The sequence below is a fragment of the Oncorhynchus mykiss genome, chromosome 7 (genome assembly GCF_013265735.2).
Source record: "Oncorhynchus mykiss isolate Arlee chromosome 7, USDA_OmykA_1.1, whole genome shotgun sequence".
Classification (NCBI taxonomy): Eukaryota; Metazoa; Chordata; class Actinopteri; order Salmoniformes; family Salmonidae; genus Oncorhynchus; species Oncorhynchus mykiss.
This window is the reverse complement of record NC_048571.1, coordinates 83604796-83630081: the sequence shown is the minus strand read 5'-3', so window position 1 is coordinate 83630081 and position 25286 is coordinate 83604796. Positions and strand designations below refer to the sequence as shown.

Below are 25286 nucleotides of genomic sequence, written 5' to 3'. Positions count from 1 at the left end.
GAAACAGCTCTGGTGGACATTCTTGCAGTCAGCATGCCAATTGCATGCACCCTCAAAACCTGAGACATCTGTGGCATTGTGTTGTGTTACAAAACTGCACATTTTTGAGTGGCCTTTTATTGTCCCCAGCACAAGGCGCACCTGTGTAATGACCATGCTGTTTAGTCAGCTTCTTGATATGCCACACCTGTCAGGTGGATGTAAACAAACATGTGCACAACATTAGAAACAAATAAGCTTTTTGTGCGTACGGAACATTTCTGGGATCTTTTATTTCAGCTCATGAAACATGGCACCAACACTTTACATGTTGAGTTTTATATTTTTTGTTATGTGTATTTGAAAAATAATGGTATCCATTATGAACCCTTTATTTATTTGGTAACTAACTAAGAACACACTATCTTTTAATAATAACAAGGACCTGGGGAAAAGGTACATGGAGGAGAGACAGGATGAATCAGCTAAGAGGAAGCCTGTGATGATAATAACTGCATCCTACATGGCACTCCATCCTATTTCCTCTATAAATAGGGAAGAGGGTGCCATTTGGGATGCTGGGATTGTATAAAAACAATGTAAGTTAGTTCAAAAGGAGGAAGGAGGAGGAGATGGGGAGGGGGACCGGAACATGGGAACAACAGGGAGGTGTCAAGACCTTGAAGATAATATCTGCCAAGTCTACAATGACTTCTTTATACCACTCTCTCCTTCAAACACAAGCACAATGTGGCAACTTTCTGTGGCCTGTTGCCTCTCTCTCCTTCAATTCAATTAAAATTTAAGGGGCTTTATTGGCATGGGAATCTTTTTTTTCTCTCTCTCATTTTAGCACATAGGACCCCCAGCCGTCACAGACACTCTCCTGTCCAGTAAGTTACTGATGGACAGACTGCTAAAAACCACTTCCCTCCCTCTCTCTCCTTCTCTCTCTCTTAAGACTGCCCTAGGTCAAGGACATCTCAGTGTGACTGACTCTGACTGTTTCACTGACTGACTGTTTCACTGACTGTTTCACTGACTGACTGTTTCACTGACTGAATGACTGTTTCACTGACTGACTGACTGTTTCACTGACTGACTGACTGTTTCACTGACCAAAATGACTTTCACTGACTGAATGACTGTTTCACTGACTGACTGACTGTTTCACTGACTGAATGACCGTTTCACTGACTGACTGTTTCACTGACCAAATGACTGTTTCACTGACCAAATGACTGTTTCACTGACTGACTGACTGTTTCATTGACTGACTGACTGTTTCACTGACCGAATGACTGTTTCATTGGCTGAATGACTGTTTCACTGACTGCCTTTTTCATTGACTGACTGACTGACTGTTTCACTGACTGACTGACCAAATGACTGTTTCACTGATTGACTGATTCACTGACTGACGACACGATATTGTCCTTTGTGAGAGCCAAGGTGAAACAGGATATGCTGAAAAGATCTTGAGAGAGATCGGGTGATGACAGTGCTCTCTCTCTCTCTAACGTTTTGAGCTCTGCTGAGCCCTCCTGTCTCAGCCTCCAGGGCCAGGGTCAGTTTGTTATATCTGTGTGAATCTAAGTTTTGTCAATGACTTTCCCTGTACACATTTTATCAACCTCTGCGGTAACCTATTCTCATGTTATTAAAGTGGCATGAAGGAACGATATGAGAAGTGAAAATCTAATAATTTGACATGCAAAAATAATTTCTGTGCCGCTTCCCTTGTCACGTTCTCCACATGATTTTCACTGCATCTCCATTTAGGTGTGAAAGAAACACGCAATGTTATCTAAACAAATAGCAGTGCCTTTCTTCGGGGCTCTCAGTCTAGCTACACAGAGACAGTGTCTAAGGAGGGACAGAAAGCCAATGCACATTATAGTCAGTATAGACATTCTGCTCACATACAATTCAAATTGAAATGCTTAGACGCACAGCTCAATCATAATAATTAGTCTGTGACGTGTGTGTGTGTGTGTCAGTCCAGGCGAGGCAATAAAAAAATATGTTTTTGATAACTCGTCACCACCACAACCTAATACTGATAATTTAACATACAGTATATTAAATATAGTTTGCAAATGAGAGCAAAATGGCTTACTGCATCAATGCCAAACATATTAACCATTTTATTGTTCATCTTTTTTTCACAGCGAATCAAGCTTTATTGACAGCACAGATGCAGAACAGGAAAGGGATATCTGTATTACTGACAGACAGAATGTATATAGGACTTTTCACGTTGTAATACCTCCTACTACAGATGTAGAATCTTAATTTGATCACCATGTTGCAGAACTTTTTTGCAATGCAGGAAATGTAAAATTTGTAGTGTGTGAAGTTTATAAAGGATCGTCATTTCCACTTTTTTTTTTCCCTTATGAAAAATGTATCATTATAATCCGCACAATAATTCACGTTTCCTGTTGCTGCAAGATTATTTTCCTGCTGTAGAAAAGTGTCTGAAATAAATATCTGACATCTGTAGGCTAGACCTACCTCTTAGAACCAAAGTGAACTGGGTTTGAAACAGGGCATAGTAGAGCATAGTAAACTCATCCCAGTATAGGGAGAATGTGGCAAACATATCATGAAAAAAAAACTGTTACGGCTGTTTACACATAAAAAAAAAAAAATAGAAGACAGGGAGTACGTCCCAAATGACACCCTATTCCCTTTATAATGCACTACTTTTGACCAGGGGGGAATAGGGAATCCCATAGGTAGTGCACTACTTTTGACCAGGGGGGAATAGGGAATCCCATAGATAGTGCACTACTTTTGACCAGGGCCAATAGGGAATCCCATAGGTAGTGCACTACTTTTGACCAGGGCCAATAGGGAATCCCATAGGTAGTGCACTACTTTTGACCAGGGGGGAATAGGGAATCCCATAGGTAGTGCACTACTTTTGACCAGAGCTCTATGGGTCCTCTATAGGCCCTGGTCGAAAGTTGTGCACTATAAAGGGATTAGGGTGTCATTTGGGATGTTACCAAGTGCAATGCACCTGTGAAGTCTCCATCTTATTATAAATTAAATCAAACTTTATTAGTCACATATGTCGAATTACAACAGGTGTTTCACCTTACAGTGAAATGGTGACTTACAAGCCCTTAACCAACAGGTGTTTCACCTTACAGTGAAATGGTGACTTACAAGCCCTTAACCAACAGGTGTTTCACCTTACAGTGAAATGGTGACTTACAAGCCCTTAACCAACAGGTGTTTCACCTTACAGTGAAATGGTGACTTACAAGCCCTTAACCAACAGGTGTTTCACCTTACAGTGAAATGGTGACTTACAAGCCCTTAACCAACAGGTGTTTCACCTTACAGTGAAATGGTGACTTACAAGCCCTTAACCAACAGGTGTAGTAGACCTTACAGTGAAATGGTGACTTACAAGCCCTTAACCAACAGGTGTTTCACCTTACAGTGAAATGGTGACTTACAAGCCCTTAACCAACAGGTGTTTCACCTTACAGTGAAATGGTGACTTACAAGCCCTTAACCAACAGGTGTTTCACCTTACAGTGAAATGGTGACTTACAAGCCCTTAACCAACAGGTGTTTCACCTTACAGTGAAATGCTGACTCACAAGCCCTTAACCAACAGGTGTTTCACCTTACAGTGAAATGGTGACTTACAAGCCCTTAACCAACAGGTGTTTCACCTTACAGTGAAATGGTGACTTACAAGCCCTTAACCAACAGGTATTTCACCTTACAGTGAAATGGTGACTTACAAGCCCTTAACCAACAGGTGTTTCACCTTACAGTGAAATGGTGACTTACAAGCCCTTAACCAACAGGTGTTTCACCTTACAGTGAAATGGTGACTTACAAGCCCTTAACCAACAGGTGTTTCACCTTACAGTGAAATGGTGACTTACAAGCCCTTAACCAACAGGTGTTTCACCTTACAGTGAAATGGTGACTTACAAGCCCTTAACCAACAGGTGTTTCACCTTACAGTGAAATGGTGACTTACAAGCCCTTAACCAACAGGTGTTTCACCTTACAGTGAAATGCTGACTCACAAGCCCTTAACCAACAGGTGTTTCACCTTACAGTGAAATGGTGACTTACAAGCCCTTAACCAACAGGTGTTTCACCTTACAGTGAAATGGTGACTTACAAGCCCTTAACCAACAGGTATTTCACCTTACAGTGAAATGGTGACTTACAAGCCCTTAACCAACAGGTGTTTCACCTTACAGTGAAATGGTGACTTACAAGCCCTTAACCAACAGGTGTTTCACCTTACAGTGAAATGGTGACTTACAAGCCCTTAACCAACAGGTGTTTCACCTTACAGTGAAATGGTGACTTACAAGCCCTTAACCAACAGGTGTTTCACCTTACAGTGAAATGCTGACTTACAAGCCCTTAACCAACAGGTGTTTCACCTTACAGTGAAATGCTGACTTACAAGCCCTTAACCAACAGGAGTTTCACCTTACAGTGAAATGGTGACTTACAAGCCCTTAACCAACAGGTGTTTCACCTTACAGTGAAATGGTGACTTACAAGCCCTTAACCAACAGGTGTTTCACCTTACAGTGAAATGGTGACTTACAAGCCCTTAACCAACAGGTGTTTCACCTTACAGTGAAATGGTGACTTACAAGCCCTTAACCAACAGGTGTTTCACCTTACAGTGAAATGCTGACTTACAAGCCCTTAACCAACAGGTGTTTCACCTTACAGTGAAATGGTGACTTACAAGCCCTTAACCAACAGGTGTTTCACCTTACAGTGAAATGGTGACTTACAAGCCCTTAACCAACAGGTGTTTCACCTTACAGTGAAATGGTGACTTACAAGCCCTTAACCAACAGGTGTTTCACCTTACAGTGAAATGGTGACTTACAAGCCCTTAACCAACAGGTGTTTCACCTTACAGTGAAATGGTGACTTACAAGCCCTTAACCAACAGGTGTTTCACCTTACAGTGAAATGGTGACTTACAAGCCCTTAACCAACAGGTGTTTCACCTTACAGTGAAATGGTGACTTACAAGCCCTTAACCAACAGGTGTTTCACCTTACAGTGAAATGGTGACTTACAAGCCCTTAACCAACAGGTGTTTCACCTTACAGTGAAATGGTGACTTACAAGCCCTTAACCAACAGGTGTTTCACCTTACAGTGAAATGGTGACTTACAAGCCCTTAACCAACAGGTGTTTCACCTTACAGTGAAATGGTGACTTACAAGCCCTTAACCAACAGGTGTTTCACCTTACAGTGAAATGCTGACTTACAAGCCCTTAACCAACAGGTGTTTCACCTTACAGTGAAATGGTGACTTACAAGCCCTTAACCAACAGGTGTTTCACCTTACAGTGAAATGGTGACTTACAAGCCCTTAACCAACAGGTGTTTCACCTTACAGTGAAATGGTGACTTACAAGCCCTTAACCAACAGGTGTTTCATCTTACAGTGAAATGGTGACTTACAAGCCCTTAACCAACAGGTGTTTCACCTTACAGTGAAATGGTGACTTACAAGCCCTTAACCAACAGGTGTTTCACCTTACAGTGAAATGGTGACTTACAAGCCCTTAACCAACAGGTGTTTCACCTTACAGTGAAATGGTGACTTACAAGCCCTTAACCAACAGGTGTAGTAGACCTTACAGTGAAATGGTGACTTACAAGCCCTTAACCAACAGGTGTTTCACCTTACAGTGAAATGGTGACTTACAAGCCCTTAACCAACAGGTGTTTCACCTTACAGTGAAATGGTGACTTACAAGCCCTTAACCAACAGGTGTTTCACCTTACAGTGAAATGGTGACTTACAAGCCCTTAACCAACAGGTGTTTCACCTTACAGTGAAATGCTGACTTACAAGCCCTTAACCAACAGGTGTTTCACCTTACAGTGAAATGCTGACTTACAAGCCCTTAACCAACAGGTGTTTCACCTTACAGTGAAATGGTGACTTACAAGCCCTTAACCAACAGGTGTTTCACCTTACAGTGAAATGGTGACTTACAAGCCCTTAACCAACAGGTGTTTCACCTTACAGTGAAATGGTGACTTACAAGCCCTTAACCAACAGGTGTAGTAGACCTTACAGTGAAATGGTGACTTACAAGCCCTTAACCAACAGGTGTTTCACCTTACAGTGAAATGGTGACTTACAAGCCCTTAACCAACAGGTGTTTCACCTTACAGTGAAATGGTGACTTACAAGCCCTTAACCAACAGGTGTTTCACCTTACAGTGAAATGGTGACTTACAAGCCCTTAACCAACAGGTGTTTCACCTTACAGTGAAATGGTGACTTACAAGCCCTTAACCAACAGGTGTTTCACCTTACAGTGAAATGGTGACTTACAAGCCCTTAACCAACAGGTGTTTCACCTTACAGTGAAATGGTGACTTACAAGCCCTTAACCAACAGGTGTTTCACCTTACAGTGAAATGGTGACTTACAAGCCCTTAACCAACAGGTGTTTCACCTTACAGTGAAATGGTGACTTACAAGCCCTTAACCAACAGGTGTAGTAGACCTTACAGTGAAATGGTGACTTACAAGCCCTTAACCAACAGGTGTTTCACCTTACAGTGAAATGGTGACTTACAAGCCCTTAACCAACAGGTGTTTCACCTTACAGTGAAATGGTGACTTACAAGCCCTTAACCAACAGGTGTTTCACCTTACAGTGAAATGGTGACTTACAAGCCCTTAACCAACAGGTGTTTCACCTTACAGTGAAATGCTGACTTACAAGCCCTTAACCAACAGGTGTTTCACCTTACAGTGAAATGCTGACTTACAAGCCCTTAACCAACAGGTGTTTCACCTTACAGTGAAATGGTGACTTACAAGCCCTTAACCAACAGGTGTTTCACCTTACAGTGAAATGGTGACTTACAAGCCCTTAACCAACAGGTGTTTCACCTTACAGTGAAATGGTGACTTACAAGCCCTTAACCAACAGGTGTAGTAGACCTTACAGTGAAATGGTGACTTACAAGCCCTTAACCAACAGGTGTTTTACCTTACAGTGAAATGGTGACTTACAAGCCCTTAACCAACAGGTGTTTCACCTTACAGTGAAATGGTGACTTACAAGCCCTTAACCAACAGGTGTTTCACCTTACAGTGAAATGGTGACTTACAAGCCCTTAACCAACAGGTGTTTCACCTTACAGTGAAATGGTGACTTACAAGCCCTTAACCAACAGGTGTTTCACCTTACAGTGAAATGCTGACTCACAAGCCCTTAACCAACAGGTGTTTCACCTTACAGTGAAATGGTGACTTACAAGCCCTTAACCAACAGGTGTAGTAGACCTTACAGTGAAATGCTGACTTACAAGCCCTTAACCAACAGGTGTTTCACCTTACAGTGAAATGGTGACTTACAAGCCCTTAACCAACAGGTGTTTCACCTTACAGTGAAATGGTGACTTACAAGCCCTTAACCAACAGGTGTTTCACCTTACAGTGAAATGCTGACTCACAAGCCCTTAACCAACAGGTGTTTCACCTTACAGTGAAATGGTGACTTACAAGCCCTTAACCAACAGGTGTAGTAGACCTTACAGTGAAATGGTGACTTACAAGCCCTTAACCAACAGGTGTTTCACCTTACAGTGAAATGGTGACTTACAAGCCCTTAACCAACAGGTGTTTCACCTTACAGTGAAATGGTGACTTACAAGCCCTTAACCAACAGGTGTTTCACCTTACAGTGAAATGGTGACTTACAAGCCCTTAACCAACAGGTGTTTCACCTTACAGTGAAATGGTGACTTACAAGCCCTTAACCAACAGGTGTTTCACCTTACAGTGAAATGGTGACTTACAAGCCCTTAACCAACAGGTGTTTCACCTTACAGTGAAATGGTGACTTACAAGCCCTTAACCAACAGGTGTTTCACCTTACAGTGAAATGGTGACTTACAAGCCCTTAACCAACAGGTGTTTCACCTTACAGTGAAATGGTGACTTACAAGCCCTTAACCAACAGGTGTTTCACCTTACAGTGAAATGGTGACTTACAAGCCCTTAACCAACAGGTGTAGTAGACCTTACAGTGAAATGCTGACTTACAAGCCCTTAACCAACAGGTGTAGTAGACCTTACAGTGAAATGGTGACTTACAAGCCCTTAACCAACAGGTGTTTCACCTTACAGTGAAATGGTGACTTACAAGCCCTTAACCAACAGGTGTTTCACCTTACAGTGAAATGGTGACTTACAAGCCCTTAACCAACAGGTGTTTCACCTTACAGTGAAATGGTGACTTACAAGCCCTTAACCAACAGGTGTTTCACCTTACAGTGAAATGGTGACTTACAAGCCCTTAACCAACAGGTGTTTCACCTTACAGTGAAATGGTGACTTACAAGCCCTTAACCAACAAGTGTTTCACCTTACAGTGAAATGGTGACTTACAAGCCCTTAACCAACAGGTGTTTCACCTTACAGTGAAATGGTGACTTACAAGCCCTTAACCAACAGGTGTTTCACCTTACAGTGAAATGGTGACTTACAAGCCCTTAACCAACAGGTGTTTCACCTTACAGTGAAATGCTGACTTACAAGCCCTTAACCAACAGGTGTTTCACCTTACAGTGAAATGCTGACTTACAAGCCCTTAACCAACAGGTGTTTCACCTTACAGTGAAATGGTGACTTACAAGCCCTTAACCAACAGGTGTTTCACCTTACAGTGAAATGGTGACTTACAAGCCCTTAACCAACAGGTGTTTCACCTTACAGTGAAATGGTGACTTACAAGCCCTTAACCAACAGGTGTAGTAGACCTTACAGTGAAATGGTGACTTACAAGCCCTTAACCAACAGGTGTTTTACCTTACAGTGAAATGGTGACTTACAAGCCCTTAACCAACAGGTGTTTCACCTTACAGTGAAATGGTGACTTACAAGCCCTTAACCAACAGGTGTTTCACCTTACAGTGAAATGGTGACTTACAAGCCCTTAACCAACAGGTGTTTCACCTTACAGTGAAATGGTGACTTACAAGCCCTTAACCAACAGGTGTTTCACCTTACAGTGAAATGCTGACTCACAAGCCCTTAACCAACAGGTGTTTCACCTTACAGTGAAATGGTGACTTACAAGCCCTTAACCAACAGGTGTAGTAGACCTTACAGTGAAATGCTGACTTACAAGCCCTTAACCAACAGGTGTTTCACCTTACAGTGAAATGGTGACTTACAAGCCCTTAACCAACAGGTGTTTCACCTTACAGTGAAATGGTGACTTACAAGCCCTTAACCAACAGGTGTTTCACCTTACAGTGAAATGCTGACTCACAAGCCCTTAACCAACAGGTGTTTCACCTTACAGTGAAATGGTGACTTACAAGCCCTTAACCAACAGGTGTAGTAGACCTTACAGTGAAATGGTGACTTACAAGCCCTTAACCAACAGGTGTTTCACCTTACAGTGAAATGGTGACTTACAAGCCCTTAACCAACAGGTGTTTCACCTTACAGTGAAATGGTGACTTACAAGCCCTTAACCAACAGGTGTTTCACCTTACAGTGAAATGGTGACTTACAAGCCCTTAACCAACAGGTGTTTCACCTTACAGTGAAATGGTGACTTACAAGCCCTTAACCAACAGGTGTTTCACCTTACAGTGAAATGGTGACTTACAAGCCCTTAACCAACAGGTGTTTCACCTTACAGTGAAATGGTGACTTACAAGCCCTTAACCAACAGGTGTTTCACCTTACAGTGAAATGGTGACTTACAAGCCCTTAACCAACAGGTGTTTCACCTTACAGTGAAATGGTGACTTACAAGCCCTTAACCAACAGGTGTTTCACCTTACAGTGAAATGGTGACTTACAAGCCCTTAACCAACAGGTGTAGTAGACCTTACAGTGAAATGCTGACTTACAAGCCCTTAACCAACAGGTGTAGTAGACCTTACAGTGAAATGGTGACTTACAAGCCCTTAACCAACAGGTGTTTCACCTTACAGTGAAATGGTGACTTACAAGCCCTTAACCAACAGGTGTTTCACCTTACAGTGAAATGGTGACTTACAAGCCCTTAACCAACAGGTGTTTCACCTTACAGTGAAATGGTGACTTACAAGCCCTTAACCAACAGGTGTTTCACCTTACAGTGAAATGGTGACTTACAAGCCCTTAACCAACAGGTGTTTCACCTTACAGTGAAATGGTGACTTACAAGCCCTTAACCAACAAGTGTTTCACCTTACAGTGAAATGGTGACTTACAAGCCCTTAACCAACAGGTGTTTCACCTTACAGTGAAATGGTGACTTACAAGCCCTTAACCAACAGGTGTTTCACCTTACAGTGAAATGGTGACTTACAAGCCCTTAACCAACAGGTGTTTCACCTTACAGTGAAATGGTGACTTACAAGCCCTTAACCAACAGGTGTTTCACCTTACAGTGAAATGCTGACTTACAAGCCCTTAACCAACAATGCAGTTATTATTATTATTTTTTAAATGTTAGTAAAATAAATAAAAGTAACAAATAATTAAAGAGCAGCAGTAAAATAACAATAGCGAGGCTATATACAGGGTCAATGTGAGGGGGCACCGGTGAGTCAAGGTAATTGAGGCAACATGTACATGTAGGTCGAGGTATTGAAGTGACTATGCATTGATAATGGCAGAGAGTAGCAGCAGTGTAAAAGAGCAATGCAAATAGTCTGGGTAGCCATTTGATTAGCTGTTCAGGAGTCTTATGGCTTGGGGGTAGAAGCTGTTCAGAAGCCTCTTGGACCTAGACTTGGCGCTCCGGTATCGCTTGCCGTGCGGTAGCAGAAAGAACAGTCCATGACTAGGTTGGCTGGTGTCTTTGACCATTTTTAGGGCTTACCTCTGACACCGCTTGGTATAGAGGTCCTGGATGACAGGAAGCTTGGCCACAGTGATGTACTGGGCCGTACGCACTACTCTCTGTAGGGCCTTGCGGTCAGAGGCCGAGCAGTTGCCATACCAGGCAGTGATGCAACCAGCTCTCGATGGTGCAGCTGTATAACCTTTTGAGGATCTGAGGACCCATGCCAAATCTTTTCAGTCTCCTGAGGGGCAATATGTTTTGTCGTGCCCTCTTCACAACTGTCTTGGTGTGCTTAGACCATGTTAGTTTGTTGGTGATGTGGACACCAAGGAACTTGAAGCTTGTGTGAGTCATGTGTGTGTGTATGATGTGTCTGTGAAGTGTGTTTGAGGATTGTGTGAGATGTGGATGTTTGGTCTGTGTGTGAGGTGTCTGGGAGGTGTGTGTGTGAGGTGTCTGGGAGGTGTGCATGTGTGTATGTGTGTGTGAGGTGTCTGGGAGGTGTTTGTGTGAGGTGTCTGGGAGGTATGTGTGTGTGTGTGTGTGAGGTGTCTGGGAGGTGTGTGTGTGAGGTGTCTGGGAGGTGTGCGTGTGTGTATGTGTGCGTGTGAGGTATCTGGGAGGTGTGTGTGCATGTGTGTATGTGTGTGTGAGGTGTCTGGGAGGTGTGTGTGTGAGGTGTCTGGGAGGTGTGCGTGTGTGTATGTGTGCGTGTGAGGTATCTGGGAGGTGTGTGTGTGTGTGTATGTGTGTGTGTGTGAGGTGTCTGGGAGGTGTGCGTGTGTGTATGTGTGTGTGTGTGTGTGTGTGAGGTGTCTGGGAGGTGTGTGTGTTTAAGGTGTGAATTGATAAGACACACATAGCATCGTTACACTCCAGGGGACGTCTTCGGTTCTCAGTCTATTCTGGATGAACAATAAATGACACCCTACTCCCTATACAGAGCACTACTTTAGACCTTAGCCCTTAGACAAAATGTGGTGCGCAATATAGGGAATAGGGTGCCATTTGAGATGCAAGACATATTATCTGTCAGTGTGATGTGCAATAGAATATTGGTTTGTAACAGAGTTTATAGGATCCCTGGCTATTTATACAGTAAATTCATCTTTCTCAGATTCCACACATCCTTTCTCCCTGTCGCCCTCTCAAAACGCATTGGAGAAGTTCAGGAGGGAGGGACCTTGGACTTCCTCCACCAATATGGTGGCGAAGGAGGCGAGGAGATGGGATGCAAAGAATCACGGAAAGACATATTTAATATAGAGTGTTGTTAGGGGACCACTACAAGGGTATAGAATAGTGTTGATATGTTACTACTACAAGGGTATAGAATAGTGTTGTTAGGGGACCACTACATAGGTATAGAATAGTGTTGATAGGGTACTACTACAAGGGTATAGAATAGTGTTGATAGGGTACTACTACATAGGTATAGAATAGTGTTGATAGGGTACCACTACAAGGGTATAGAATAGTGTTGATAGGGGACCACTACAAGGGTATAGAATAGTGTTGTTAGGGGACCACTACAAGGGTATAGAATAGTGTTGTTAGGGGACCACTACAAGGGTATAGAATAGTGTTGATAGGGTACTACTACAAGGGTATAGAATAGTGTTGTTAGGGGACCACTACAAGGGTATAGAATAGTGTTGATAGGGTACCACTACAAGGGTATAGAATAGTGTTGATAGGGTACTACTACATAGGTATAGAATAGTGTTGATAGGGTACTACTACAAGGGTATAGAATAGTGTTGTTAGGGGACCACTACAAGGGTATAGAATAGTGTTGATAGGGTACTACTACAAGGGTATAGAATAGTGTTGATAGGGTACCACTACAAAGGTATAGAATAGTGTTGATAGGGTACCACTACAAGGGTATAGAATAGTGTTGATAGGGTACCACTACAAAGGTATAGAATAGTGTTGATAGGGTACCACTACAAGGGTATAGAATAGTGTTGATAGGGTACCACTACAAGGGTATAGAATAGTGTTGATAGGGTACTACTACAAAGGTATAGAATAGTGCTGATAGGGTACTACTACAAGGGTATAGAATAGTGTTGATAGGGTACCACTACAAGGGTATAGAATAGTGTTGTTAGGGGACCACCACAAGGGTATAGAATAGTGTTTATAGGGTACTACTACAAGGGTATAGAATAGTGCTGATAGGGTACTACTACAAGGGTATAGAATAGTGCTGATAGAGTACTACTACAAGGGTATAGAATAGTGTTGTTAGGGGACCACCACAAGGGTATAGAATAGTGTTTATAGGGTACTACTACAAGGGTATAGAATAGTGTTGTTAGGGGACCACCACAAGGGTATAGAATAGTGTTGATAGGGTACCACTACAAGGGTATAGAATAGTGTTGATAGGGTACCACTACAAGGGTATAGAATAGTGTTGTTAGGGGACCACCACAAGGGTATAGAATAGTGTTGATAGGGTACCACTACAAGGGTATAGAATAGTGTTGATAGGGGACCACCACAAGGGTATAGAATAGTGCTGATAGGGTACTACTCAAGAGCAGAACAAAAAACATTGTTAAAAAAAAATCAACATTATTCTATGCTGCTAGACAATGCTGTCAAACAGTCAAAATCAATGTCAAGGTTTACTGTCAGTTAGAGACGGCATAGCCCTCATCTTTTATCTTCGTACATATTCCTCGTCTTTTCAGGTTGAAAGGCACCGTCACCTTGCCCACACAACCCTCTGTGCAATGTCACAGTCAGAGAAAATGAATCCTTCTAATTCCTGATATGTTAGCTCTAAAAAGGTAGCTTAGAGGGATGTCTGGACAACACGAAAACCCGACAAATACTGCTGCGTCTTCGGGTGTCTTGGGTTCAATAATGGGTATTGGTTATTAAAGGATGGACTGATAGTTTTTTTTACCTTAATTTAATTAGTTAGGCAAGTCAGTTAAGAAAAAAAATCTTATTTTCAATGACGGCCTAGGAACAGCAGGTTAACTGCCTGTTCAGGGGCTCGGGGATTTGAACTTGCAAACTTCCAGTTCCTAGTCCAACGCTCTAACCACTAGGCCACTGCTGCCCCAGCAACCCTGCATGCAGTTAAGATACATGTGTGTCGCGAGCCTTGTACCGAACGGCTGTTCAGAGAAGAGTGTCTGTCAAGGATGAAACATTAATGACGGTAATTAAGTCACAGTAATAAGTCGAATGGAAACACTTATTTTTTTGTACATTTTTTAATACAACATTTCAACATACAGTGTCTAGTGTCATAAACAATACAATGCTATTAAAACACAGAATAATACAAAAATTATTTTTTTTAACCATGCATTCTTTACTCAAGTATTCATACGTATGAACGACCCTCTTTTCTAGGTTGTAAGTTCCCTGCGGTCAAGGACAATGGTCAGGTTTTCTGACTCTCTTTGCATTTCATCTCTGTGTATTTATTTATTACTTATCTCTCCATTTTCTCTCCTTCCCTCTTGTTTTTAAGCATGTTAATTGAATGTGTGTCTGATTATATGCCAACTTGTTTTTAAGTCAAACCCATTGCTTTTCACTGCGCTGTAGTTTGGCAACCATGTTGTTTAGCGAACCAGAGACATCCCTTACTGGTATTAGGAAGGTGGTGGGAAAACAAGTATTTCATTAACAAAATTACATAAAAATGAAGGACAAAACACAGTAGAGAAGTTCCCCCTGAAACCATTATGATAAACATATTATTATTGTCATTATTATAATCATCATCAATACTATTACTAATTATTATTACCATTATCATTCCAGTTGTAAGGACTCATTTACTCATGAATGTAAAAACGAAATCAAGACTACATATTCTCTTTAGCGAACAAGAAAATATAGTACAATCGGCCCCTCGGAGCATAGGAAGCTTTCAGTCAGTGCTGTGTATGAAGAAGAAATGCATTTAAGGCTGATTTGATTTGACACGCCAATCCCTCAATTTCCAATTGGCAGAAATGGAAGCTGACAAAAGTAGAATACAAAATGGAAGCCGATGAAAGTAGAATCCAAAATGGAAGCCGATGAAAGTAGAATCCAAAATGGAAGCCGATGAAAGTAGAATCCAAAATGGAAGCCGATGAAAGTAGAATCCAAAATGGAAGCCGATGAAAGTAGAATCCAAAATGGAAGCCGATGAAAGTAGAATCCAAAATGGAAGCCGATGAATGTAGAATCCAAAATGGAAGCCGATGAAAGTAGAATCCAAAATGGAAGCCGATGAAAGTAGAATCCAAAATGGAAGCCGATGAATGTAGAATCCAAAATGGAAGCCGATGAAAGTAGAATCCAAAATGGAAGCCGATGAAAGTAGAATCCAAAATGGAAGCCGATGAAAGTAGAATCCAAAATGGAAGCCGATGAACAAAACAATGGTATAATACAGATGACATCATTCCTTTCTATGGTCCAAGAACCGTACCTAAACCAAAAGGCAGCTAATCTGTAATCGTTATCGAACCTAATTGGTTGGAGTGTACTCCTCCCTCGGCTTAAACAAAACGTGTCCCTCGGGACAGCTATCGTGTTCTAATTTAGAAGAACAACGTGTTTTTGTTGAATCCATATCCTTTGCAATACTGTTGCTAACATCTGAAATGTAACTGAAATACTGAAATGTAACCGACAGCTTAAAGATATTCTGTCAACAAGGCATTTGAACAAGTTGTAGTGAATGACTGCTAAATTTCCCCTTTTTACATCTTTGGTTGTTTTCTCCGTTAAGCTTTCACATAAATCAGGCCATCATATCCTCTTAATTGTGGAATCAAATGGCGATGTACGCTTAATTGTGTTACGGATATGTCATTTAAGATTTCACTCAGTATAACTAAAACCTGATTCTTTGCTAGTCTAGTGACTTTAATGCTGAAGGACTACGCCACACACACACAGATATACATTATATATATATATATATATAATATATGTTTATATATATATATATATATATATATATATATATATATATATAAACAAACAAACAAACAAACAAAGGCCCGAAAGAAAATGTCCTTGTGGTGTCTACATATCTATGAATCTCAATCCAAAATCTGCATCAGTGTCTGTAACTGTCATCAGAAACTACGCCTTTCTGTCTTTTAGTAACTACCAACTCCAATTGGGACCTACCAATATAAACCTACCAGTTTTCCTTCTAAAATCAAACAGCAGAAGTGACTAGATGATGTGTGGAGACGCAGAGGAGGTGTCAGCAAGTTATTTACATATTAACCCAATAAGATACTGTATCTGTATTTTCATGGTGCTGATGGAAAGGAGATTTACAACATGGTTCCAGATGAAATGTTTATCAGGTCAGATTAATAAAACCAGTTTAGTCGACTATCATCCAGCTGTAGTGACAGGAGTCATTGTCTCAAAGGGCTGACAGTCAGACCTGACAGATGGACCCCATAGAGATGGTTAGAGAACTCATCATGGATATAACCAATTTTTTTGCATGAAAATTGTGCTATCATAGATGCCGTAATTGGACAGATACAAAGATGAGTCCTCTAACTAACTCTATGATGGATGCACATTTTTACGGAAACCTCTGTTGACATTGACATGTAGACTCATCAAGGGGTAAGTGAAAGCATTAGAAAACCGATTATAACCGAAGCTCATCACTAAAAATAAAGCTATATATTATAAGGTATGGCAGCAGCAGTGTGCCAGTGTAACACATCATGATCCCCTCCGATAATTGTACAGAGGACTAGAATTTCAAACGTGTGAAGAAGGATGAATTGTCTGGACATACTGTAGATAGACGGAGACTGGGTTTCATGATAAATGCACACTAAAAAAGCAACACTTGGTATCTTGCAAAAAGCAAACTACATATGGATACATCATCATCCTCATTTTGGGGGGGAGGAACATCATCATTATGCGTGTACATCATCATCATTATGCGTGTACATCATCATGATTATGCGGGTACATCATCATCATTATGTGGGTACATCATCATCATTATGCGTGTACGTCATCATTATGTGTACATCATCATCATCATTATGCGTGTACATCATCATTATTTGTGTACATCATCATCATCATTATGCGTGTACATCATTATGTGTGTACATCATCATCATCATCATTATGCGTGTACATCATCATTATGTGTGTACATCATCATCATCATTATGCCTGTACATCATCATTATGTGTGTACATCATCATCATCATCATTATGCGTGTACATCATCATTATGTGGGTTTTCTCATCACCACTCATTTTGGTAGTACACTCATCTAACCTGCATTGACCACTCACCTCCACCGGACATTACCTTACATTATTGCAAAGGGTCACTTTCAAAGTCAAAACTCAATGGGGAAAAACATGATAATACATTTGATAATATGTCAACAACAAAAAATCACTTGAAATAGGTGACCCATGAGAAAAGGTACATATTGAAGAATCAATTATCTACGCTAAGATTGAACGAATTGCAATACACTATTTATTTATTTCTCTATTTTTTTTTATTTTTTTTACAATTTGAGGCTGTATCAAAAACTTTGTAAAAAAATTAGAGATTTTATCCACCATTTTGTTCAGTGTTTTCTGGTGATCTTGTTCTTCAGATCTCTCCTCTCCTCTCCTCTCCTCCCCTCTCCTCTCCTCTCCTCTCCTCTCCTCTCCTCTCCTCCTCCATCTCCTCTCCATCTCCTCTCCTCGTCTTAATGACCTTTGAGTTGTGAATAAAGATTGTATCCCTTTCAGGACCTTCCAAATCACTCTCAACAGCAAATTAACTGTTTCCCGCATAAACTGTGAGAACAAGAGCATCATCATCACTACATAAAAAAATAATTACTCCTTGTCTAAAATAAACTGCAGGAGGCTTTTTTTCACATCTGATTTACACAAACATTTTTTGAAGTATAAATACACTTAATATTATTTCAACAGGCCGATCGATAGCTATATACAGAAGACACATCGCATCACCATAAAGGCAACATGGCATTCAAATGGTCAATGTTATGATCATATTCGGATAAGGGAGCCATTTTAAATAATAATAACAATAAAAAAAGGGGACATTGTATTGTATTTCCCTCTTGAATGATTTTGGGTGGCTTCGGGATACCCAGGCAAGGTAAAAAAAAAATCCTTGAGCTTCAAGTCAAAACTACACATCTGATAATAACTGGGCCAGGCTGTTGTAGAATCACAGTTGTCATGGTTGCCCTACGTGCTAACATTAGCTAACGGTAATGTTTGCTTGTTTAGTCCTGACTGGGCTGGGTCTACCTACTTGGTATACCGTTTCTTTCTGATCGAGGGAGAGATCCTGTCTATCTATCTATCTATCTATCTATCTATCTATCTATCTATCTATCTATCTATCTATCTATCTATCTATCTATCAGAACCATCCAGATATAGAGTGGATTTAAAAATAAAACTAATAAAACAAACAGAACGTTTTACATTTCTAATGATTTTTTTAGGCCAACTTTGTTATGATCATCTTGACTAGACATTGTGTGAATAAGGATACAAATATACAATTAGTGTTAAAAGGCAAACCTTATTGACTCGAAACACTGACCCACCGCCCGACAAGCCACTGTGTTGTCTGTCTGGCTAGCTGCAGGGCTAGCTGCAGGGCTAGCTGTATGGTTAGCTGCAGGGCTAGCTGCAGGGTTATGTGCAGGGCTAGCTGCAGGGTTAGCTGCAGGGCTAGCTGCAGAGTTAGCTGCAGGGCTAGCTGCAGGGTTAGCTGCAGGGCTAGCTGCAGGGTTAGCTGCAGGGCTAGCTGCAGGGTTAGCTGCAGGGCTAGCTGCAGGGTTAGCTGCAGGGATAGCTGCAGGCTAGCTGCAGGGCTAGCTGCAGGGCTGGTGCAGATCCACATGATTATGATGTTTCTGTTTTTATTCATAGAACTCTCTCTCTCTCTATTAAAAACATTTAATGCCTGCAGTGTGTTTGTTTATTATCTTCTTGTATTATTAAAGATAAAATAACATAAAAAGAGTGTTGTTAAGCAAGTCGTTTGAAGTCAGCCCCCCCGCTAAAAGTAAACTAAACAGAACCAAATAACTAAATTAAAACAAAAGCCCATTAGGTTTCAAACAGAGAAAAAAAAAAAGCGCTGGGACCAGAGGGGCGTGTCTTCCCAAACTAGCCATTCAGCTGTAGCTAATGAGACGACAGACTGAATAGTGTCCTTTTTGTGGCTACTGTCGCCGCGGCTAACATCTAGTTCTCCCTCCCTCCCATCTTTCCAATAACTTCAACTCAGACTCAATCAGATCACCCCATAACCCTCCCAACCCAAAATCCAAAGTTTGTTCCCACTTTGTCCTCCTCCTCCCACCCCTTATTTCCAAACAGATACTGGATTGAGACCGTTACAAGGCCCCCTGCTTCCCTCCTCCTTCTCTGGAGGAGCCTGCTAAACCCTTAGGGTGGCACGTAAGGTGGTGGGGATCTGTAAGGGGTCATGTTCTTTGGACGAGATCCTTTACCTTCCATGGGTGCGGTGAAGGGGGGCGGGGGCTGGTAGGGGGGCGCGTTGGGGTCCTCGTCCCTCAGAGCCGTGTACTCACCCAGAAGGTCCTGGTTCAGGGGGGTAGTCTCTGGACTGGCCATGTTAGGGTACTCCGGTGGGGGAAGAGGGGGTTTCTCCTCCTGCAGGATGAGCGGCATGGAGGAGGACGGGGGCGGCTTGGAATCGTCAAGCTCGTCTGCGAAGATTATGGGCACCCCCTTCTTGATGAAGGTAGCCTGATCCTCGATGGTCAGCTTGCCCTTGCGCTTCTTGCGGTAGCAGATCATGGCGATGATGCCAGCGATCAGCAAGATGGCCGCCACCACCACGGCCGGAATCACCGTGTGGAGGTAGACGTCGTCGGTGCTCTGGCGTCCGGTGCCCAGTGCCGGCGTGACAGCTGGGGGGATAGGGATAGTGATTTCACCAGGCGGGACAAACATGTAGTTCCGGCAGGCACTCGTTCCTTTGACCTTGATGCTGATGGGTATGAAGTCCGGTTCCATGGCGGAGATGAACGTCTGGGAGGGCCTTCCCTGGGCATCAGAGATCCTCCTGGACATGGTCTGAATCTGCTCCTTGGGACAAGGGTTCTGCTGGAGGCTGTTGTTGGTCCACTCCACCACGATGGATCCCTTGGTGATGTTCCTCAGGGTGACCGTGCTGCTGTTGCGGTCACCGAACGAGTACGCCAGCTTCTTGATGAGCAGAATCTTCTTGTGGATGTCATTGGTCACCAGGCGAGGTTCTCCGTGTAAGCGGGCCTGGAACAGGACCGGGGACTTATCGTTGGATGCCCAGCGGTTCACACGGACCTCGAAGGCGTCGATCGCGTTCAGACCACCCTTATCGGTGGCCTGCATGAAGTACTCATGCTTCCCAACGTGATTTGAGTCTGGAAGACCGTATAGCAGCTGGCTTGTGCTATTAAACTGTATCCAGGAGTCATCCCCGACAACTTCGTTGTGGTTCATCCTCAAGGTCAACCTTAGTTTGTCTGTTGTACCGTCCTCCTTGTCAAAGAACGTATCGGATGGGATCTTCACTTCAAAGTATGTGCCCACGAAGGCATTGACCTGATCGATGGGGTTGCGGAGATCTGGTTTCTCGTTTCTTGGGTCAGGCACGATGGACGAAGGGGTGGTGCGCCTGGCTGGTTTGGCTGTGGTGGTCTTGGACTCCCTTGGCATCGGAGTGGTCTTCGGTCTCTTTGGTTTCTTGGTTGGCTTTCTGGTGGCAACTGTGGTGGGTGGAGGGAGTGTCGGTGTAGCTTCCACAACGGTATGCCTGGTCATAGTGGGTTCAATGGAGATGGTACTAGTGGACTCCATCACTCTGGTTGGCAGGGGTGCACCCTGAGTGGGAGTGTGGGCATATGAGTCTCTGACACGGATCGTGGGCTTCATGGGCAAGGGCACAGGTCCTCTCATGGGTGGGGCAGAGCTGTCTGTGGGGGCAGCAATGGCAGGTGACGACAGGGTGGGTACAATGCGAATAGGGGGCTCGACAACAGACGTTGGGGGAAGCACAACAAGAACCGGGGTAGGGGTATTGTTGAGCTGGCGCCTCACCCGTTTGGGGATATGAGGCTTCTTGTTGGCGATGTGCCAACCGACCACAGGGTATCCCAGCTGAGCAGACATAGTGCCTTCTTTCGCTGGCGCCTGGACGCTGCTGATGTTGGGGACATTGCTCTGGTCCAGGGAACAGCCCAGCTTCCAGGATAACAGAGCTCCGTTCTCCACCACCTTTTTGGCATTTCCCGGTCCGGCCATGAAGGCGGTCATGTCAAACAATCTGTTGTTGACCACGGGAAGTATCTTCATGTGCTGGAGCTCCACGCCAGAGAACTTCTTCATCTTGCCCAGCAGCTCCACCCTCTGTCTGGAGCTCATCTTGGTGAGGTCGGCGTCCAGAATCACCGTGAGTACCGTCACCGGTTCCTCTGTGCCGCAGACAAATGGCTTGACCTCATTGTTGGATGCTGACAGAATGGCTAGCTGGATCGGGTCCACATGTTCCTCTGGGTGCACCTCGATGGAGAAGATGTCCTGGCCGCCGTTTGATGTCGAGACGGCGATGTAGTGGACACCCTTGTCCTCCTCCAGTGGTAGACCCTGTAGGACGTTGCTCTCCCAGTCCCAGTGTAGCCATGCTGGTAGCGTCTCCTTGCCTGACTCAGTTATCTGGAAAAAAAACAAAGATGAACAGAGTTGATAAGTCTTTCTTGTTTTAATGAATAATTTAAGCTAGAATACAAGAAAACAACAACAACAACAAGCAAAATAATAATTTTACGCCCACTACATTTACCATTTCTGTTCTACCCACAGCATGACTACCTCTTTGATGACACAACTTGTTTACAATTCATTATGATACAGAAGAAGAACATAAGAGATCGAATCTTGGCTTGTTTTGATCTTTTTGGTTCATAAATAACATTCAGATAAAAATTGGATTGCACTAACATCTTTTTAAAACAGCTATTGTGCAAAACAAAATCTATAAATGTTGAGGCAATCATTAAACATGTACAACGCTGTTAATTAACACAACTTCAACTTTCTACAACTATTTTCTAGAAGTATGTTTCAGAGGCATCAAACTCAGGGGACTGACTATTTTCTAGAAGCATGTTTCAGAGGCATCAAACTCAGGGTACGGACTCTTTTCTAGAAGCATGTTTCATAGGCATCAAACTCAGGGGACGGACTCTCTTCTAGGAGTATGTTTCATAGGCATCAAACTCAGGGGACTGACTATTTTCTAGAAGTATGTTTCAGAGGCATCAAACTCAGGGGACGGACTACTTTCTAGAAGTATGTTTCAGAGGCATCAAACTCAGGGGACTGACTATTTTCTACAAGCATGTTTCAGAGGCATCAAACTCAGGGACTGACTATTTTCTAGAAGTATGTTTCAGAGGCATCAAACTCAGGGGACTGACTATTTTCTAGAAGTATGTTTCAGAGGCATCAAACTCAGGGGACGGACTACTTTCTAGAAGTATGTTTCAGAGGCATCAAACTCAGGGGACGGACTACTTTCTAGAAGTATGTTTCAGAGGCATCAAACTCAGGGGACTGACTATTTTCTATAAGCATGTTTCAGAGGCATCAAACTCAGGGGACTGACTATTTTCTACAAGCATGTTTCAGAGGCATCAAACTCAGGGGACTGACTATTTTCTACAAGCATGTTTCAGAGGCATCAAACTCAGGGGACTGACTATTTTCTACAAGCATGTTTCAGAGGCATCAAACTCAGGGGACTGACTATTTTCTAGAAGCATGTTTCAGAGGCATCAAACTCAGGGGACTGACTACTTTCTAGAAGTATGTTTCAGAGGCATCAAACTCAGGGGACTGACTATTTTCTACAAGCATGTTTCAGAGGCATCAAACTCAGGGGACTGACTATTTTCTACAAGCATGTTTCAGAGGCATCAAACTCAGGGGACTGACTATTTTCTACACGCATGTTTCAGAGGCATCAAACTCAGGGGACTGACTATTTTCTACAAGCATGTTTCAGAGGCATCAAACTCAGGGGACTGACTACTTTCTAGAAGTATGTTTCAGAGGCATCAAACTCAGGGGACGGAATACTTTCTAGAAGTATGTTTCAGAGGCATCAAACTCAGGGGACGGACCATCGTCTATAAAATATACAAGACACAGCCTGTTTTAGACACGATCAATTCAAATAAGACTATATTGAATTTAGCCATTTGTGCATCTAGGCATGTTATTTAGATGGTACCCGAGCTACAGTATAACCTCACAAATAAGACTTGGGATGCACATTGTCTAATACAGCCAACACAAGAACTTAGCATAACCAATTAGGCATTTAGAGATATTATATTCATTCCAGGAATCTGACAGGGAAATATATCACAGGGGAATGACAAAGCATTCAAATAAATAAAAATAAAAAAAATAACTAATGCTTCCTCTGATTCCCTCCTAGCTCCAAACAACAAGTTAATTTTGCGGATGAAAAATCGTATAGTTGATAAATTATGTAGAGCCCAGCGTTCCCAAGATGGATCATTAATGGTCTAACCAATACACAGCCATCACCAGGGACAGGAAACAGCAGCTGGGCTTTTTACAGCGTTCAGTCCCTCAGCCTCCTGCTTTTAGACACACACAAATGGACAGGCGAATACACACACACACACACACACACACACACACACACACACACACACTTCCCCCATTAACACTCCTCCACCTCCTACCGTTGCATTTGACAACTATGGTGATGGGTAAAGAGGTGATGTATCCAAAAGCCTTTGGCTGATATCACCAGGAGATGATGAGATGATGTCTGTGAAGTGTGTGTGTGTGTGTGTGTGTGTGCGATGATGAATACACAGCAGGAGGTAGCTGCTCTGCCCCCCTTTCTCCCCACTTTAATAGTGAAGTTAATTAAACCAGGGGGTTGTTAATCTCATCAAAGACACTAACTATAGTGTCCCTGGTGGCACCCTATTCCCTATAATAGTGCACTACCTCTGACCAGGGCCCATAGCCACCCACTATAGGGAATAGGGCGCCATTTGGGGACTCCTCCGCTAACTGTTTGATGAATAGTGTACTGATTTCTGCTCATAGCCCCAAAACCCACCGTCGAAACCCACTGTGACTATCAGCTTCTCTGACTGTTAGCTTCTCTGACTGTCAGCTTCTCTGATATCTAACACCGCATGGGGAGAAGAGGAATCTACGACGTGATGGAGGAAACGGAGGGACGAGAACTAGATGAGTGAGGGGGGGGGGGGGGTCCTATCACCCAAGGCATCGGGCCTAATCAACATCTAAGTATCTAAGACATCCTTTAACTGTTTTCATTAATGATACACTCAGCACTCAATCCACACCACCATCATTTAGGTATAACAGATTTGATATTCAGTAGCCACCAGGGAGGGAAAAGGCACCCATTGTCACAGCCGTGTCGACAGCCAAACAGATAACATTCATATGAAAGAGAGAAGGACTGACTGACTGGGCATGTCTTTGTGATATGATTTGATGAAGGACTGAAATGTAGAGAGGGAGGGAGGGAGGGAGGCTGAAACAGGGAGGGAGGGAGGTAGGGAGGGAGGGACAAAGAGGCTGACACAGGGAGGGAGGGAGGGACAGAGAGGCTGAAACAGGGAGGGAGGAACAGAGGCTGAAACAGGGAGGGAGGGACAGAGAGACAGACAGAGAGGCTGAAACAGGGAGGGAGGGAGGGAGGTAGGGAGGGACAGAGAGGCTGAAACAGGGAGGGAGGGAGGTAGGGAGGGAGGGACAAAGAGGCAGACACAGGGAGGGAGGGAGGGACAGAGAGGCTGAAACAGGGAGGGAGGGACAGAGGCTGAAACAGGGGGGGAGGGAGGGACAGACAGACAGAGAGGCTGAAACAGGGAGGGAGGGAGGGAGGTAGGGAGGGACAGAGAGGCTGAAACAGGGAGGGAGGGAGGTAGGGAGGGACAGAGAGGCTGAAACAGGGGGGAGGGAGGGAGGGACAGAGGCTGAAACAGGGAGGGAGGGAGGGAGGGTTGGACAGAGAGGCTGAAACAGGGAGGGAGGGAGGGTGGGACAGAGAGGCTGAAACAGGGAGGGAGGGAGGGAGAGGCTGAAACAGGGAGGGAGGGAGGGAGGGTTGGACAGAGAGGCTGAAACAGGGAGGGAGGGAGGGTGGGACAGAGAGGCTGAAACAGGGAGGGAGGGAGGGAGAGGCTGAAACAGGGAGGGAGGGAGGGAGGTAGGGAGGGACAGAGAGGCTGAAACATAGGGAGGGTGGCGAGTTATTGGCACAGCTGACTCTTTCCACTGGAAAATGTGAGTGAAGGAGAGGAAGAGAGGGACTCCGTTAGAGTGGTAGCTAGGCAGGCAGACAGTCGGATGTTTA

The 25286-nt window shown here is 43.4% G+C and overlaps 1 protein-coding gene across 2 annotated transcripts in view; it reads right to left on the bottom strand.

The window, feature by feature from the left end:
* Positions 1-14038: 14038 nt before the first annotated feature.
* The window catches only part of dag1 (dystroglycan 1), a 61761-nt gene continuing 50513 nt past the window's right edge, over positions 14039-25286 (bottom strand). For both annotated transcript variants that reach the window (XM_021610760.2, XM_036984238.1), the window contains exon 3: positions 14039-21562. In XM_021610760.2, the coding sequence (XP_021466435.2) occupies positions 19289-21562 (2274 nt within the window). In that variant the 3' untranslated portion in view covers positions 14039-19288. The remainder of the gene's footprint in view (positions 21563-25286) is intronic.